General features: G+C 40.8%; 1 protein-coding gene across 1 annotated transcript in view; it reads right to left on the minus strand.

Moving 5' to 3' along the window:
• The window catches only part of taok3a (TAO kinase 3a), a 98110-nt gene that overhangs the window by 73587 nt on the left and 8761 nt on the right, over window positions 1-15762 (minus strand). Inside the window, 6 exon segments of the mRNA XM_083784376.1 lie at window positions 2596-2689; window positions 3227-3318; window positions 5435-5548; window positions 8486-8582; window positions 10409-10454; window positions 11382-11483. Of these exon segments, the coding sequence (XP_083640502.1) occupies window positions 2596-2689; window positions 3227-3318; window positions 5435-5548; window positions 8486-8582; window positions 10409-10454; window positions 11382-11483 (545 nt within the window).

Below are 15762 nucleotides of genomic sequence, written 5' to 3' on the forward strand. Positions count from 1 at the left end.
CACAAGGCCTCCTAAGGCCCGATATCAAAGGTCACACAGATTAGGAATGACTTAACTCTGCTCTGGGTTTAGATTTGGTGTGCGTTCCCAGATGACCCGAGGTCACATGGGAACGGCGTTCTCATATGACCCCGAGGTCGTCTGGGAATGCACACAGTAGTGAACTCTGAGACGCTTTCATTTAGTGAGATGATGAAAAATCCTTATCTTTTTTGACATTTTACACCCCTTTTGGTGTTTTAAGCATTACTAGTCCTTATACCCGTTCTGAATATATATGAACAGCAAATGATGTTCAGTGTGGGTAATGCAATGTAATAGATCAGGGGTTCTCAACCCGTGGGTCGCGACCCCTCGGGGGGTCGCCAAATTATTTGGGGGTTCGCCAAAACTTTTGGGGGGGTCCCCCCACCAAAAAAAATTGTCTCTATTATTAAGGTTATTGCGTTATCCGCATTGGCCGCAATGCTTCACCAAAGAAGAAGTTATGTCGACTGACGCAAGAGTAGCTACTAGTAGTATCAGGGTCCGAGTTGTTTTCCCCGTGTGGGTCTTGTTACGCGGAAAAGTCTGTTATGTGGAAAAGTGTGTCCCAGTATTAATCTGTGTCCGTCCCAACATGCATTTCACTGGTGACCCGGAAGCCGTCCCAACATGCATTTCACTGGTGACCCGGAAGTGGACGGACAGACAGACAGCGACCGAGCAATATAGACAGGGGGGCGAGCGATCGCTAAATTATTACTGTAGATGTTATACTTTAGCTATTGAAAAATAGCAGATCTACAAGCTGCCAGCAAAAAATACCTACAAGCTTGTAGGTATTTTTTGAAAAATCTAGAAAATGTGGCGCAAATCTTTGAATATATATATAATTTCAGAGCGAACATTTTTAACTCAAATCTTTGCTTCTGAGGGGTTCCTGGAACAACATATTTTCAGATGGGGGTCGGTGGCCAATTACATATATTTTTGGGAGTCCATGGGAGTGACATGACATTTTTTGAGAACCACTGATATAGAAACATATGGGTTTTTCAGAAAACTGTCAGGATTTAGAAGACATTTGTAGAATCGTCCTCAACCAGCCAAAATTCTCACATGTCTCCCCCCTGCTCCGCTCCCTCCACTGGCTCCCGGTCGCTGCACGCACAGAATACAAAACTCTGATGCTGGCATTCAAAGCAACCAAAGGTATGGCTCCCCCATATCTTGCAAGCATGATTAAACCCTACAATCCCTCCCGCGCACTCAGATCAGCCAATGCAGGAAAGCTGGAAGTACCCTCACTAAAAACACCGGGACAACGCTCCACACGTCCCAAACTCTTTTCCCTTCTGCCCCCAAAACTGTGGAATGCACTTCCCGTTGCAATCAGAACTGCAGCATCACTCCCAATCTTCCGCCGTAGTCTGACAACCTACCTTTTCAGACTCCATCATGGCCCGTAGCACTTACCCTACCCCCTTAGATAGCACTTTTTAGAGTTAGATAGCATTTGAAACAGACTTATAGCATGTCATGTAGACAGCACAATAATTGCATTGTATGTAGTCATAGCACGTCATAGTACATATGTATAGCATAGTATAGTATACAATATATGTAAAGTTTATATGATAGTGTAATTATAGATATGTTCTAGTTACGTTCTTAGCTTACGCATGTTTCATGATAAATGCATTTTATATATGTGATGTATTCCCATGCTTTTTTGTTCTCGCTTAATATAAATCGTTCTGGATTAAGAGCGTCTGCTAAATGCCTAAATTGTAAATTGTCAGGTCAAAATGGGTTAAGCCTAGCTCAGACCAAAGATTTGTGACAAGATGAAAGCATCGCTTGTAGGTCGACACTATACCCTACGGAGCATGAATGTAACACATGTGTGTGAAAGGAGATCCAGCACCGATAAAAGCGCTCACCGACGCCTTCCGAGCGTTTCTGAATAACTAGCAGGTTTGACATTTGTCGCCAGTACAGGATGAACTGGGTTGAATGGACATTGTACAGTATGAACTGGGTTGACTGGACATCGTACAGTATGAACTGGGTTGCGACTGCGTCCCGAGAAGGCCTGTATTACAGCCAATGAGAGCACAGGACAGCTGTGCTCGCAGACTGACTGTCTGTCTCTCTGTCAACTGTATCGATAGATGATCAGATGATAATATATAATACCTTTATTCCTTCTGTAAATCCCTGTGTCATACTATTGGTAGCTATATTAGTCCAATATTGCTGTTACGCATTTCCCTTGAATAATGTTGATGCAAACTTTTGGACCTTGTGCGCTGTGCGTGCGTGCGTGTGTGTGTGGTTGTGTGTGTGTGTGTGTGCGTGCGTGCACATACGGAGAGAGGCAGAGAATTATTTAATGAAAATCAAGATTTAACGTCCTGTCTCGCTATAGCGCATGTATAAGTAGGCTATGCTAAACTTTGATGAGGCAGTATTGCTTTGTTGGTTTTCTTCTCAGTTTTCATTTTTTTCCTTTTAGGGCATGTAAGAAACATGCAGGTCCTGTGTGTGTGTGTGTGTGTGTGTGTGTGTGTGTGTGTGTGTGTGCGGTGCGGGTGCACTTCTTTAACTCACCACTCGATGGACTGCAGGGTGGGGGAGTCGTTCTGGGCGATGTGATATAAGGCACTCATGGCGTTCATGTTGAACAACGGCGGCTTGCGCTCCGCTGGGGGGGGGGGGGGGGGGGCAGGGGGGGGGGCAACAGAATAGCAACATTTAATGCAAAGATATACGGCAGTGCTTCTCAAACTGTTTCATGTCAAGGACCCCCAAATTGACACTAATTAGCCCGTGGACCCCCCATTTGAAAAGATATGCCACAGACCCCCATAAGAGAAGATTTTTATGGCTCTAGCAGTGATTTCAATGAGCTCCAGTTATTCTACAGGACCCCCATTTAATGGCATTTCTATCTCTGGGACGGACCCCCGATTTATATTGTACAATCAATGTTAATTTAACTCTGATAGTGTACAAAGGTATGAGTTACAGGCCCATAAGGGTCAATTTGGTTCCAAACTATCATTAGCTGGGGACACCCTGGAACTCCCTCAAGGACCCCTGGGGGTCCCTGGACCCCACTTTGGGTCTCAACCAGGGTCTTTGAATCGATTCCAGGTGCTGCCCAGCTAAAGGTTGCTTCTGGGGGGGTGAGGGGGTCCCTGGAACAACATATTTCGGGTGCGCGCGGTGCCTCGCTCACCCAGTTCAATGCAGGTGATCCCTAAGGACCAGATGTCCACCTTCCCTTCGTACTGGCCCTCGTCCATGGCTAGGATCACTTCAGGGGCCATCCTGGAAACACACGCATGCACGCACGCAACGCACGCAAACACACACACAGGCATAACACACACACACACAGGCATAACACACACGCAAACACGCCCAAGTTTACAAAATGCACGTGCATGAGCAATGAGCATGGATGTACAGTACAGTACAGTACAGTACAGTACAGTACAGTACAGTACAGTACAGTACAGTACAGTACAGTACAGTACAGTACAGTACAGTACAGTACAGTACAGTACAGTACAGTACAGTACAGTACAGTACAGTACACTTGGTTGATTAAGTATGGGAGAAATGAATAAAGAAACATGCAAATGTGATAATCTGTTAAGCTTCTCTTGAGCTCTGAAGAGCTCTGCAGTGATAGCAGCTCAGGTTAGATAGTGTACGTGTGCGCGTGTGTGCGTGTGTGTGTGTGTGTGTGCGTGTGTGTGTGTGTGTGTGTGTGTGTGTGTGTGTGTGTGTGTGTCGCGTAGCAGATAAAATAATCTTGAATGAAGAAATCCCACCAGTGTAGTTCATGTGTTCATGTCAGTGGTTCTCAGTGGATCCTCAGATGAATGTATTTGGCCACAGACTCCCATATTTATGTATTTTTAACCAGGGATGCCTGAAGGTCAGTAGACCCAAAGCTTGCTCAATAAATACATTGATTGTGCAACAGATCTGAGTTTATCTGTTTCATGTTCCCTTTGTGACTCCAGCACCTCACTGAAGTTTTTTCAGCGGATGAGCGGTGGTTCTTCTTACATTTTTACCAGGGACTCCAATACAATATTTTTGTTGTCAAATTTAAGTGAACTGATTTTGATGCTATATTAAAAAGGACAACTTCACCACCTTTCAACCTATCTTCGAATTGGTCCTCTCACTAATGTTCATGATACATTTCCACCATTTGTTTCTACTCTCTCTGTGTCTCATGGGGCAGTTCAGAAACCCAGAAACGTTTTTTTTTTTTTTATCGTGAGAACGATGGCTTCCATTATCGCATTGCAACAATATGACTGTCGTAAACGACACAGAGACACATATCTCCCCGACAATATCGCAGAGACAGTTTGTTTCTTTTTGGACCACAATTCTTATAAGAGACTTGACTGGTCTGGACTATGATGAACTAACAGTTTAACCCATTCTGGACGGGAACACCTTTTGGTGTTTTAACTAAGCATTATGTTATACTTTAGCTATTGAAAAATAGCAGATATACAAGCTCATAGCGTGCCACCGAGTGGCGCGCTATGAGCTTGTATATCTGCTATTTTTGAAAAATCGTAAAAATGCAGCACAAATCTTTGAATATATATTCTTTCAGAGCGAATGTATATTTATTTCGACGTCAGGCCTAAATGGGTGCCCCATCAGTGTTTCTTTCTTTCTTTGTCCTTTTTTCCCTCTCTCTCTGTTGATACTGCTATCTGTTATGGATGCACTAAACGGAATTCCGTCTCATACAGTGACAATAAAGACCTTATATCTTATCTTATCTATTTTTAAGATGACCCCATGTTATTCTCCATAGATAAAAACGTCCATGTACCAGGGAGGGATAAGCCAGTGACGTCAGGACTTCTGGCGCTCTACGATAAACAGTAGCCTACCGTACTTAGTTCACTTGACGCCGGTGGACACCAGTGTTGTTTTGGGCTGCAATTTTTAGTTTTAGTTTTAGTCATAGTCTTTTGAATAGTTTTATTCAACAGTCACATTTTAAGTGTTAGTCTAGTTTTGGTCGACTAAATGTCACTGATACTAAATTGTATTTTGGTGGGCCTTGATGCCGTCGCAATGACTGATTTCACACTTGTAGATCGGCTATTTTCAGCATGAAACCAAGTGTAAAATGACATATACTGGATCGCTTGTCCACTAGTCCCTTCCTAACATTTTAGTTTAGTTTTTATTTGTTGACAAAATCAACAGTATATTAGTCTTAGTTTTAGTCGTCGTAGCTTAGTTTTCATGTAGTTTTCGTCAGTGGAGAAAAGGTAGTCGACGGACATTTTTCGTCTTAGTTTTATTCGACGAAAACAACACCGTGTGATGTGACGTATAGGGTACACACACACACACACACACACACACACACACACACACACACACACACACTGACCAGTAAGGTGTTCCTACGAAGGAGTTGGCAGGAGAGGCGATAGAGGCGGAGCCGAAGTCGGCCAGTTTGACCTGGCCGAGCTCCGTTAGCAGGATGTTACCAGCTTTCACATCTCTGGAGGGAGAGAGAGAGAGAGAGAGAGAGAGAGAGAGAGAGAGAGAGAGAGAGACAGAGAGAGAGAGAGAGAGAAAGACAGAGACAGAGACAGAGACAGAGACAGAGAGAGAGAGAGAGAGAGAGACAGAGAGAGAGAGAGAGAGAGAGAGAGAGAGAGAGAGAGAGAGAGAGAGAGAGAGAGAGATTTACCCTGCAACCAAGACAAACAACTATACATCTACGACACATATGGCATGTTCTGTAGACAGCACTGAATTGCATTGTAGGTAGTCATAGCACTTTATAGTATATAGATAGATAGATAGATAGATAGATAGATAGATAGATAGATAGATAGATAGATAGATAGATAGATAGATAGATAGATAGATAGATAGATAGATAGATAGATAGATAGATAGATAGATAGATAGATAGATAGAGTTTTTATTAAAGTGTCCTACATCATAAGATGCCCAGCCCGCACGGGCTTACAAGACACTCACAAAATTGTACATATATAATTGCGAACGCAGTGAGCCACTTACTATGACAGCAAGGGCTGAATGTCTGTGTGTGTGTGTGTGTGTCACGCTGTTACACCACCCGCCCGCCACCAGAGGGCGCAGCTGTAGCACACACACACACACACACACACACAGGGCGCAGCTGTAGCACACACACACACACACACACACACACACACACACACACACACACAACCACACACACACGGGCTGCGTTCGCTTCCCGCGTTTGCGCGTCTTACTTGTAAATACTATATATACACAAATAGACAGTTACTCATGGATACATCGTTCTCCAACGTAACTGCCATGCCTTCTCCCTTCTCTATACATTTTCCAAAAACAAAAACTTCATTACTGAACAACCGATTTAACATAAAACACTCAGACATCCAAAACAGATCTGGGTTTTTATCCTGAATTTTTTCAGGTAAAACGTTTCTTAAATCATGGTATAGTGGACAATAGAATATATATATATGTATAGTATAGTATGTATAGTTTATATGTATAGTTTCAGGCAGTAGTTCTGTAAGGTACACTTCTACCATCAGAGGACACTGGCATGAGTGCCTCGCCTAGAGTATACTGTGGGGCTGGGTAAATGTACTGTATTTTTTATTTTTTGTATTCTCATATATGTGATACTGTCTTACCTTGTGGGCCACGAGCCTGTAATAAAGTTTATATTATATAGATATTCCACTGTTACGTTCTTAGCTTACGCATGTTTCATGATAACAATTTTTTACATGTATGTGATGTATTGCCATGCTTTTTGTTCTTGCTTATTGTAAATCGCTCTGGATTAAGAGCTTCTGATAAATGCCTAAATTGTAAATTGTAATTGTAAAAGCATCGTCACACAGCACTGGATGCCAGGCTTTTTCTGCGTGTCATAAAAGATAAGATTATGACTCTATGTGAGATATGGGCAATCATGACTTCCCCAAAGTGATGCTCAACAGATAACTTATTAGAACACACCGAACTCTTGAACCGTATGTCATACAGTAAAAAATAATATAAGGGTAATAAGGGTCAGGGCCATTTCCGTCTGATTGGCCTCATGGTGACCCGATGATAACTCTAGAACTGTATGGTGTACAATAAAAATCCCGTATGGGCAAATAGCGAAAATAACAGAGCTACAAGCTCACAACGTCAGCTATTTTCGGGGCGCAACCCAGCACTCTTTAGCTAGTGTAGATGCAGGTGTAACGACATGGATTTATAAACACATTTGTTCAGCGCAAAATTCCGTGTTCAAGTTCAGGAGACTTCGAGAAAAAAACCAATTCTCCTGAATGCAGCCTTCCGGGTATGTGGCATGGAAAGGAGAGGAGGGCATTTAGCATTTCTTTCACCATGTAGTAAATGCTTCATTCATGGTCTGGAGAGGGGCAGTTGTTTTACAGACGGGGTAAAAGGGGCAGGTCCCTGGAGAGGGGCAGTTGTTTTACAGACGGGGTAAAAGGGGCAGGTCCCTGCGGAGATGAGTGGACTCACCTGTGAATCATATTATCCCATTCTGGGCGGGAACCAGGGGGGCAGTCAGCCAGATATTTCGTGAAGCCTCATTTGAAATCGGTAGTTCATATAATGGCCTGTTGTGGCGCTGGACTGGACCCAAAAAGCCCCATAGCTCCATAGAGGCCCATGTATTTTGGCCCAACTTCACCTAGACTGTATTACCTTAATAAACATGGTCATGAATACTTTCTTCTTCCAGTCACTAGTTTAAAGTCTCATTTCTAATGTCATAATATTCTTTTTGGAAAATTATGGTCCCATTAATTAAAATAATTACCATAAAGTTGCGTATGTTCTGAGGGGCGTGGCTACCGTTACCGTCTATGATCGGGATTCCCCTCCCACTCAAGAGTCTACTCCTCCCACTCGAGTCAAAATAAAAACCAACGGAGAAGAAGGGGGGAAGTCCCGCCTCGTTGTCTGGGCAGCCAATGGCCAGTTGGACCCAAACGGAGCCAGCCAATGGCCAGCTGGTACCAAACGGATCTAGAAAGATGGCGACTTACATCAGGAATTAGCATATTATTACAGGCTTCATTTTACGTTCATGTTAGACCCGGTGAACGCTTTGTCCATATTTTTTACAGTCTATGGCGGGAACCCATTTTGGTGTTAGCATCATGTCGTGCTTTAGCTATTGAAAAATAGCAGATCTACAAGCTCATAGCGCGCCACCGAGTGGCGCGCTACGAGCTTGTAGGTCTGCTATTTTTGGAAAAATCGAAGAACGACTGACATTTTTAGAATCTGATCTCAGGTCAGAATGGGTTCATCAGACCAGTGTGTGTCCAGTGGAAACCTCGTATGAATCTGATCTCAGGTCAGAATGGGTTAAGAGATGAGTGGACTCACCTGTGAATCATGTTATGTGAATGTAAGAGATGAGTGGACTCACCTGTGAATCATGTTATGGGAATGTAAGTAGGCCAGCCCCAGCAAGGCACCGTGTGTAATGGCAGCGATCTCCACCTCCTGGAGCGGTTTCTTGTGAACTGGAGGAAGGAAGGAAGGAAGGAGAGCACAGTCAGAAGAACCCCTCAGAAAACGCTTGGTCTCCATCGACGGACGGACATTGGCATAATGAATAGCATTTTTATAGCGCTTTTCCAAGTGCTCAAAGCGCTTTACAACGGTTCATTCATTCATACATTGGGAGGTGAAGGTTCATTCATTCATACATTGGGAGGTGAAGCGGCGAACAGTCGACGCCAGCGTCCTCACTTCCCACATTCACACACCAATGGTGGCTCAGCTCACCGACCGACTCATTGGAGGCAATGTAGGGTTCAGTGTCTTTGCCCAAGGACACTTCCACATGTGGACAGGAGGAGGAGGAGCCGGGATTCGAACCGCCGACCCCAGGGATCATTTGGATGACCTGCTCTACCTCCTGAGCCACAGCCGCCCATGACGCAAAGCTTCAAACTTCACCTAACTCTCCAAACAAAACGGAGTTTCTAATAAAGCACATATAGATAGATACAGTCATACCGAAAGATTCCTTTACTATCTGTGAGCAGATTTGAACTGGCTCATCTAGCCCATTTAGGGACGTCGAAATAAATAAATAAAAGTCCTCTGAAAGAATATATATTCAAAGATCTGTGCCGCATTTTCACGATTTTTCAAAAAATAGCAGACCTACAAGCTCGTAGCGCGCCACTCGGTGGCACGCTACGAGCTTGTAGATCTGCTATTTTTCAATAGCTAAAGTATAACAACATGCTCAGTTAAAACACCAAAAGGGGCCCCCGCCAAGAATGGTCTAGAAGAGAATCATTTGCCAATTATTGACAGAATTCTGTAGTGTGTAATTCATGAAGTCAGAGCCGCAGAAGCATGTACAGTATGTATGTATGTACAGTACACACCAATCGGTTCCGCTCATATAACAATAACACAAAATATTCCCCAAGCATTATTTTGCCAGCTGGACAAACGAGTCAGTAAACGCAAAGCCATTCCCCCCCCCCCAGGGAAGGAGGCCTCGGACCCAAGGCTAAAAGGTCATGGGTGGGAAAAAATATGGGAAAGGAATGTCAGTGAGTCGGAAGCTCAAAGACAAAAATGGCCAGAATTGTGGCCCATGGGGTGATATTCTATATGACTCATGATGTCAGAGATGGACAACATAATGATGACACTGCGTTCAGGTGAGGAATACTTGGAAGGGTTAACAGTGCTATGGGGGGGGGGGGGGGGGTGTCTCTGGGTGACAGCCAGGCAAGCATCTGGTCTTCAAAAACATGTTGGAATGTTTAAAGTCTACAAATAGTCAAACTCATAGTGTATGTATGGCAGGGGTTCTCAACGTTTTTGGCTGGGGATCCCCAAAAATGCTTTGTCCCATGATGTCTCGTGACATGGGACAAAAATAAACAAAGTGTTGTGTGAGCTTGTAGATCTGCACAACACGGCATGCAACCCAGTATGAACCAGGCATGAGCGTGTCGCCAATTTAATTGGGGGGGGGGGGGGGGGGGGTCCCCAATTATTTTATTTTTTATTTTATTTTTTGCAACTGAATGGCAGGAAAATGTAAATGAAGTGTTTACATAGTACACATAGTATATGCATAAACGTTCCTTAATGATTATATCTGGTTTCAGTATTCATTTATGATATACTTTCTCTAATATTAAGGTTTGTAGTTTGTATTGGGGGTGGGGAGGGGGGCAGCCAAAAAGGTTGAGAAGCCCTGTTGTATGTACTACTGTAGTACAGTATACATGTGTTGTATGTAGTAGTATACATGTGTTGTATTGTATTGTATACAGTACTGTAGTATTATACTGTGCATGTACGTGAGAACACTTACCCTCCAGTAAGTCTGATGCGGAGCCCAGGCAGTACTCCATCACCAGCTGTGAGGTACAGTACAGATACAGTACACATCACCACGATGCACATTATGACACATTATTTTCAGTCCCAAACTATATACACATACAGTATGCATCAATTTAGCAGACACAGATAGCCAGATAGACTTAACCCATTTTGACCCGAGGTCAGATTCTAAAAATGTTTCCATGTCAGTCATTCTTCGATTTTTCAAAAATAGCAGACCTACAAGCTCGTAGCGTGCCACTCGGTGGCGCGCTATGAGCTTGTAGATCTGCTATTTTTCAATAGCTAAAGCATAACATAATGCTAACACCAAAAGGGGTTCCCCCCCAAAATGGGTTAATACAGTCTGTTTCGGTCAGGTTTGGATAACTGCTTGTAGATCGGCTATTTTCCTCATGCAACCAAAGCGTAAAATCATCCATTGCGACGCCATCGAGGCTTTTGCCAACTATACATTTTTGCAGACAAAATCAACTAAAGATTTAGTCAATTAAATATAAGATTTTTTAGTCGACTAAATCTACAGGTGATTTTGCCGTAGAAAATATTTAAACTAGACATTTTCAGATGACTAAAATAATATGACTAAAACAAAATAAAATTTTATTTAACCCATTCTGAACGGGATCCATTTTGGTGTTAGCATCATGTTATGCTTTAGCTATTGTAAAATAGCAGATCTACAAGCTCGTAGCGCGCCACCGAGTGGCGTGCTACGAGCGGCGCGCTACGAGCTTGTAGGTCTGCTATTTTTGAAAAATCGAAGAACGACTGACATTTTTTAGAATCAGATCTCAGGTCAGAATGGGTTAATCAGACCAGTGTGTGTCCAGTGGAAACCTCGTATGAATCTGATCTCAGGTCAGAATGGGTTAAAAGACTATGACTGAAACTAAATCAAGATGTGCTGTCAAGGAGGGGATGGGGCTCTGCTGACGCACCCAGGCAGTGTTGTCCTTCAAGTAGCATCCTTTGTATTCGATGGTGTTTGGGTGACGCAGCTGTCCCAGGAACTTCACCTCTTTGATGATGTCCTGCCACTTCTGTCAAAGACGCACAGAACAAAACAAGCAACACAGAGTTACGCTGAGCAAGTGAGTCGACTGATAATAGGCCCTGATACGATGCAAAGCGTCAAGGCACACGTCTGTGTCAGACGAAACGCATCGTTTACGACGGATGCAGCCTGCACTAGGGCATTTACCCCTTTAGTCATTTTTACTACCTGACTAGTTGCCTAGTTTACTAGTGGAAATAAATATTTGTACATTTAAAAACTGTGTACATTGGTGACTATAACTATAATATACCTGATCTTGAGGCCTACAACATGAAATAGAAAATAAATAAATAAACATTTTTTATTTTTTATCAACTAGTCAACTAGTCACTAGTTGACTAGTTGCTTAATGCCCTAGCCTGCACGGCAGAGGCGGCGTCAATTAGACGCGTCGAAGACTGTTTGGCGCGTCTCGAAGCTCGGTTCTATTTCAGAGAGTTGACGCGCCGTGGCACGGAAACCATCCAAAATGAGTTGGAGGAGCAATGCATAAAGGACAGGTAACCTCTTTATTTCAATGCATAAAGGACAGGTAACCTCTTTATTTCAATGCATAAAGGACAGGTAACCTCTTTATTTAATGCATAAAGGACAGGTAACCTCTTTATTTAATGCATAAAGGACAGGTAACCTCTTTATTTCAATGCATAAAGGACAGGTAACCTCTTTATTTAATGCATAAAGGACAGGTAACCTCTTTATTTCAATGCATAAAGGACAGGTAACCTCTTTATTTAATGCATAAAGGACAGGTAACCTCTTTATTTAATGCATAAAGGACAGGTAACCTCTTTATTTAATGCATAAAGGACAGGTAACCTCTTTATTTAATGCATAAAGGACAGGTAACCTCTTTATTTAATGCATAAAGGACAGGTAACCTCTTTATTTAATGCATAAAGGACAGGTAACCTCTTTATTTAATGCATAAAGGACAGGTAACCTCTTTATTTAATGCATAAAGGACAGGTAACCTCTTTATTTAATGCATAAAGGACAGGTAACCTCTTTATTTCAATGCATAAAGGACAGGTAACCTCTTTATTGAATGCATAAAGGACAGGTAACCTCTTTATTTAATGCATAAAGGACAGGTAACCTCTTTATTTAATGCATAAAGGACAGGTAACCTCTTTATTTAATGCATAAAGGACAGGTAACCTCTTTATTGAATGCATAAAGGACAGGTAACCTCTTTATTTAATGCATAAAGGACAGGTAACCTCTTTATTTAATGCATAAAGGACAGGTAACCTCTTTATTTAATGCATAAAGGACAGGTAACCTCTTTATTTAATGCATAAAGGACAGGTAACCTCTTTATTTAATGCATAAAGGACAGGTAACCTCTTTATTTAATGCATAAAGGACAGGTAACCTCTTTATTTCAATGCATAAAGGACAGGTAACCTCTTTATTTAATGCATAAAGGACAGGTAACCTCTTTATTTAATGCATAAAGGACAGGTAACCTCTTTATTTAATGCATAAAGGACAGGTAACCTCTTTATTTAATGCATAAAGGACAGGTAACCTCTTTATTTCAATGCATAAAGGACAGGTAACCTCTTTATTTAATGCATAAAGGACAGGTAACCTATTTATTTAATGCATAAAGGACAGGTAACCTCTTTATTTAATGCATAAAGGACAGGTAACCTCTTTATTTAATGCATAAAGGACAGGTAACCTCTTTATGTCAATGCATAAAGGACAGGTAACCTCTTTATTTAATGCATAAAGGACAGGTAACCTCTTTATTTAATGCATAAAGGACAGGTAACCTCTTTATTTAATGCATAAAGGACAGGTAACCTCTTTATTTAATGCATAAAGGACAGGTAACCTCTTTATTTAATGCATAAAGGACAGGTAACCTCTTTATTTAATGCATAAAGGACAGGTAACCTCTTTATTTAATGCATAAAGGACAGGTAACCTCTTTATTTAATGCATAAAGGACAGGTAACCTCTTTATTGAATGCATAAAGGACAGGTAACCTCTTTATTTAATGCATAAAGGACAGGTAACCTCTTTATTTAATGCATAAAGGACAGGTAACCTCTTTATTTAATGCATAAAGGACAGGTAACCTCTTTATTTAATGCATAAAGGACAGGTAACCTCTTTATTTAATGCATAAAGGACAGGTAACCTCTTTATTTAATGCATAAAGGACAGGTAACCTCTTTATTTAATGCATAAAGGACAGGTAACCTCTTTATTTAATGCATAAAGGACAGGTAACCTCTTTATTTAATGCATAAAGGACAGGTAACCTCTTTATTTAATGCATAAAGGACAGGTAACCTCTTTATTTAATGCATAAAGGACAGGTAACCTCTTTATTTCAATGCATAAAGGACAGGTAACCTCTTTATTTAATGCATAAAGGACAGGTAACCTCTTTATTTAATGCATAAAGGACAGGTAACCTCTTTATTTAATGCATAAAGGACAGGTAACCTCTTTATTTAATGCATAAAGGACAGGTAACCTCTTTATTTAATGCATAAAGGACAGGTAACCTCTTTATTTAATGCATAAAGGACAGGTAACCTCTTTATTTCAATGCATAAAGGACAGGTAACCTCTTTATTTAATGCATAAAGGACAGGTAACCTCTTTATTTAATGCATAAAGGACAGGTAACCTCTTTATTTAATGCATAAAGGACAGGTAACCTCTTTATTTCAATGCATAAAGGACAGGTAACCTCTTTATTGAATGCATAAAGGACAGGTAACCTCTTTATTTAATGCATAAAGGACAGGTAACCTCTTTATTTAATGCATAAAGGACAGGTAACCTCTTTATTTAATGCATAAAGGACAGGTAACCTCTTTATTTAATGCATAAAGGACAGGTAACCTCTTTATTTAATGCATAAAGGACAGGTAACCTCTTTATTTAATGCATAAAGGACAGGTAACCTCTTTATTTAATGCATAAAGGACAGGTAACCTCTTTATTTAATGCATAAAGGACAGGTAACCTCTTTATTTAATGCATAAAGGACAGGTAACCTCTTTATTTAATGCATAAAGGACAGGTAACCTCTTTATTTAATGCATAAAGGACAGGTAACCTCTTTATTTAATGCATAAAGGACAGGTAACCTCTTTATTTAATGCATAAAGGACAGGTAACCTCTTTATTTAATGCATAAAGGACAGGTAACCTCTTTATTTAATGCATAAAGGACAGGTAACCTCTTTATTTAATGCATAAAGGACAGGTAACCTCTTTATTTAATGCATAAAGGACAGGTAACCTCTTTATTTAATGCATAAAGGACAGGTAACCTCTTTATTTAATGCATAAAGGACAGGTAACCTCTTTATTTAATGCATAAAGGACAGGTAACCTCTTTATTTAATGCATAAAGGACAGGTAACCTCTTTATTTCAATGCATAAAGGACAGGTAACCTCTTTATTTCAATGCATAAAGGACAGGTAACCTCTTTATTTAATGCATAAAGGACAGGTAACCTCTTTATTTAATGCATAAAGGACAGGTAACCTCTTTATTTAATGCATAAAGGACAGGTAACCTCTTTATTGAATGCATAAAGGACAGGTAACCTCTTTATTTCAATGCATAAAGGACAGGTAACCTCTTTATTTAATGCATAAAGGACAGGTAACCTCTTTATTTAATGCATAAAGGACAGGTAACCTCTTTATTTAATGCATAAAGGACAGGTAACCTCTTTATTTAATGCATAAAGGACAGGTAACCTCTTTATTTAATGCATAAAGGACAGGTAACCTCTTTATTTAATGCATAAAGGACAGGTAACCTCTTTATTTAATGCATAAAGGACAGGTAACCTCTTTATTTAATGCATAAAGGACAGGTAACCTCTTTATTTAATGCATAAAGGACAGGTAACCTCTTTATTTAATGCATAAAGGACAGGTAACCTCTTTATTTAATGCATAAAGGACAGGTAACCTCTTTATTTAATGCATAAAGGACAGGTAACCTATTTATTTAATGCATAAAGGACAGGTAACCTCTTTATTTAATGCATAAAGGACAGGTAACCTCTTTATTTAATGCATAAAGGACAGGTAACCTCTTTATGTCAATGCATAAAGGACAGGTAACCTCTTTATTTAATGCATAAAGGACAGGTAACCTCTTTATTTAATGCATAAAGGACAGGTAACCTCTTTATTTAATGCATAAAGGACAGGTAACCTCTTTATTTAATGCATAAAGGACAGGTAACCTCTTTATTTAATGCATAAAGG

The sequence above is a fragment of the Protomyctophum parallelum genome (genome assembly GCF_964188405.1).
Source record: "Protomyctophum parallelum genome assembly, chromosome: 15".
Classification (NCBI taxonomy): domain Eukaryota; kingdom Metazoa; phylum Chordata; class Actinopteri; order Myctophiformes; family Myctophidae; genus Protomyctophum; species Protomyctophum parallelum.